This window comes from Acyrthosiphon pisum, unplaced genomic scaffold (genome assembly GCF_005508785.2).
Source record: "Acyrthosiphon pisum isolate AL4f unplaced genomic scaffold, pea_aphid_22Mar2018_4r6ur Scaffold_316;HRSCAF=736, whole genome shotgun sequence".
Taxonomy (NCBI): Eukaryota; Metazoa; Arthropoda; class Insecta; order Hemiptera; family Aphididae; genus Acyrthosiphon; species Acyrthosiphon pisum.
In genome coordinates, this window is record NW_021772569.1 from 2470 (window position 1) to 5990 (window position 3521).

Genomic DNA, 3521 nt, shown 5'->3' on the forward strand with positions numbered 1-3521 from the left:
TCGACTTTTTTTGCCAGACCCTAAAGCCAAGGGGGTCCGTGAAAAGCGGTCGGAAAATCGAAAATCAAAATCCGAGTGCGGGATATTTTTTCCCAGACCCAAGCCGTCGGAAAATCGAAATTATAACAAAACGTGTATATTATTTCCTAGAGGTTTCGAACAACCGATCATCGAATTAGTCGATATTCTGGACTTAGAAAATGGACGCGTGAATAAATATATTGTGGTACCTACCTATATAAAATTGATTATTGATTATTTTGAACTTAGAATAATTTTGCGATTGTTACGTAGTATTAAATTATTATTGTGGTATACGAACAAAAAACCTCTTAGACGTTTTTCGATATTTCGACATTTTTTCCCAGACCCAAAAGCCAAGCGGGTCCGCGAAAAGCGGTCGGAAAATCGATTTATCACAAAACCGACTACTGGATATTTTGAAAAATGAACGAGTGAATAAATTGATTATTTTGAACTTTTTCGATTATTACGTTGTATAAAATTATCATTGTGGTATATAAAATTATTGTTATGGCAACACTGCGGAGTATTGCCGTAGTGATAGTATTATGGATGTGATATGGACTTAGAAATTTTTTCCCGTTTTTTTTTCCAGACCCAAAAGCCAGAGTTCAACCCAACAGATTAGATTCCCTAATGCTGTTAAGTATTGAAAAAGATATTTTAGATACAGTTGATATAAGTAAAATAGCAACACAGTGGTTCAGTATAAAACAAAGGAGAATTCAATTTTAAAAATTGTATATATTATTATTAATTGTGATACATGCATATTTATTAATTTATTATTAATGATTAATACCCATAAAATTGTAAGTTGTAAGTTTTTATTTTACCTAATCTTGTATACATAATTATGGTAATGCTGACCAATATCCAAAAATGCCTTTGACTAGTGACTATGTACTGGTGAAAAGCTATAAATAGGTATTGAATAGTGAATATATATGCCTTTGTTAATGAGTTATTGAGATGTATGTTAGTAAATAAATAATAATAGTTACAATTCGAGCGGAGCGAGAAAATTTTTTTTTTTGAGTTGGCAAATTAATGAATCAAGCCCCCCCATGATTTGTCTTTCGGGACGGCCCTGGATGTGAGAATAAATGTCAAATAGTCGTATATTATAAGATAAATTACATTTGAAAAACGACAATTATTTAAATTTCAAATGAGAAATTGAGAAATGAGACGGAACACGGAAATACGGAATCATAAATCATAGAAAAGTATATATAGACGGAAACGAAAAACGATTTACGAATAACGCCAATAACGGATTAACGAATATTTACAGACTGCAGGCAGTCTGACAAGTCCGACTACGACGACATGCAGCGCTAACGGTGGTTGTACGATGGAACTATACATGGTATCGGATGCTCCTATAGAGTTGCACTACCCTGGTAATGGGTTTAACACCAGCTCCATCAACGTTCATGAATCTTATGACAAACGTATTATCGGGATTAATTGGTATTAAATGTCTTGTATACTTGGACCATGACAAATAAGATAGGTATGTCAGCAATCGTCGTGATACGCATACTTTAATCAAAATGGCGTCCGGCTTTCGCCTATTATCACAGTTTAGAGATATCGGTGGTTATCACTAATAATAAATGCTTCATTTTTCCAAAAATTGTGTTTTTGAATTTTGATAAAACAAGTACCTAACATTTAAATTTTTGAAATAAGTAATAAATAAATAATTGAATAACTAAAACTATCGAGCATAAAAAAAATAATAATCAGTTTTTGTTTATTTCGTAAATTTTTGTTTTGTTTTATTTTTATGATGATTGGTGTTTAAAACATCTTTATTTAAATATTTTATTCTAATATATGTTCTAGTGCGTATAATACACCTAATAACTTCTTCAGGTATATTATTGATTTGTTTCATAATATTATTAGTTAATTGTTTAATAATATTGGGTTCTTTATTTAAGTAGTTTCCGTGAAGCTTTTTAAAGTCAATTTCTGCTATTTTCATGGCTCGTAGAAGATCGTCAGAAGGTATTTTAAGGCTTCCTTTTGAAATGAATTTAGTCCAACTATCAATAACTTTGGAATCACTTGATTCATTAGTTAGATATGGATATTTGACAAAAAAACGATTTGCAATATATCCGCCTACATACTCAACACATTCTTCTTCCAAATCTTCAAATGGCTCTATAGTTTCTAGCTGTTAACACAAGCATAATAGTTTCAGGTGAATATATACCTAGTTATGTGTAAGTTAATATGTAATAATTTGTAATCTGATTTATTTACTTCAAACTTTTCTAAAAGATCTAAATTTGTTTTTGAAATAGATCCTGTCATTACTTCATTTTTAGATTCAACACTGACAATATTGTTAGTGGATTCTGTCACACTAGTTTCTAACAGATCTAAACTTTTGAACATTTCACCAACCAAGCAGTCGTTGCCTTCCAAAAGGCTAGTTTCGATACCAACTTCAGTATTGGTATGCTCAGTAAATATAATGTCCGAATGTTTTCCCAAGATGTACCATCGTAAACTGAAATACAACAAATAATCTAATTGCTAATAATAGGTATATGAATATATATACATTATAATTTTAGAACTTAGATCATTAATTTAATTAGATACCTGTGTTTAAAATCTAAAGCCGTAATATTACTACTTGCATACCCACACATTCCTTTAAGGAAACTAAAAAGATTTTCCAACAAATCTTGGTCTAGCTTTCTTCCTATTATATATTCTATACCATAAATGTTTTTTGAATCATTCAATAAATTTTTCAATGACTTATTTGACATTAAAATACCTACAAATCAAGATAAAAGCATTATTCAATATTTTAATTTAAGAAGATACTTAAGTAGTTAAGTATATCTAATTTATATTTTAATGTTATATATTATTTTATTTATGGCTGTATACTATTCAATAGTTACTAGCCTTTTTGGAAAGGAAATAATGATTTTTTTCCTTGTACTCTCATGTCCTTAAGAGGACGCTACACTGGTCATTTTCAGAGCTAAAAACACGTCTACGAAAAACAAACGAAATGGCATCAAAAAATGGTTTTAGAGTAAAAATACTTATAATGAAATTTATAGAGAACAATATTTAGGAGGGAACCTCATCGGTGTTTTTCAAAATATCAAGTAGTAAAGAAGTTACAATTGTTTAAAAAATGTAGAAAAAAAGGTTTTTGTGCCTTTAATACCGAGCTGTGTATTTAAATGAATTCAAAACCCCAATGAGGTTCCCTCCGAAATATTGTTCTCTATAAAATTTATTATAGGTGTATTTACTCTAAAACCATTTTTTAATGGCTTTTCGTTTGTTTTTCGACAGCATATTTACGTCGCTAGATTTGATTTTTCATTGCCATCATGTGCTGCCACCTACTTGCCGTTGTGACGGCGACCGCGAATTCCCCCACTACGCCAAAAAATTAATGACTGTCTCGTGCGGTCGGTCGGGTTATCGGCGACGACAGGCGCTTCTGA

The 3521-nt window shown here is 30.9% G+C and overlaps 1 protein-coding gene across 1 annotated transcript in view; it reads left to right on the forward strand.

The window, feature by feature from the left end:
• LOC103310968 (piggyBac transposable element-derived protein 3-like) overlaps positions 1–759 on the forward strand; it is a 2731-nt gene extending 1972 nt beyond the window's left edge. Inside the window, exon 2 of the mRNA XM_008190468.1 lies at positions 620–759. Coding sequence (XP_008188690.1) covers positions 620–759 — 140 coding nt within the window. The remainder of the gene's footprint in view (positions 1–619) is intronic.
• Positions 760–3521: the final 2762 nt, after the last annotated feature.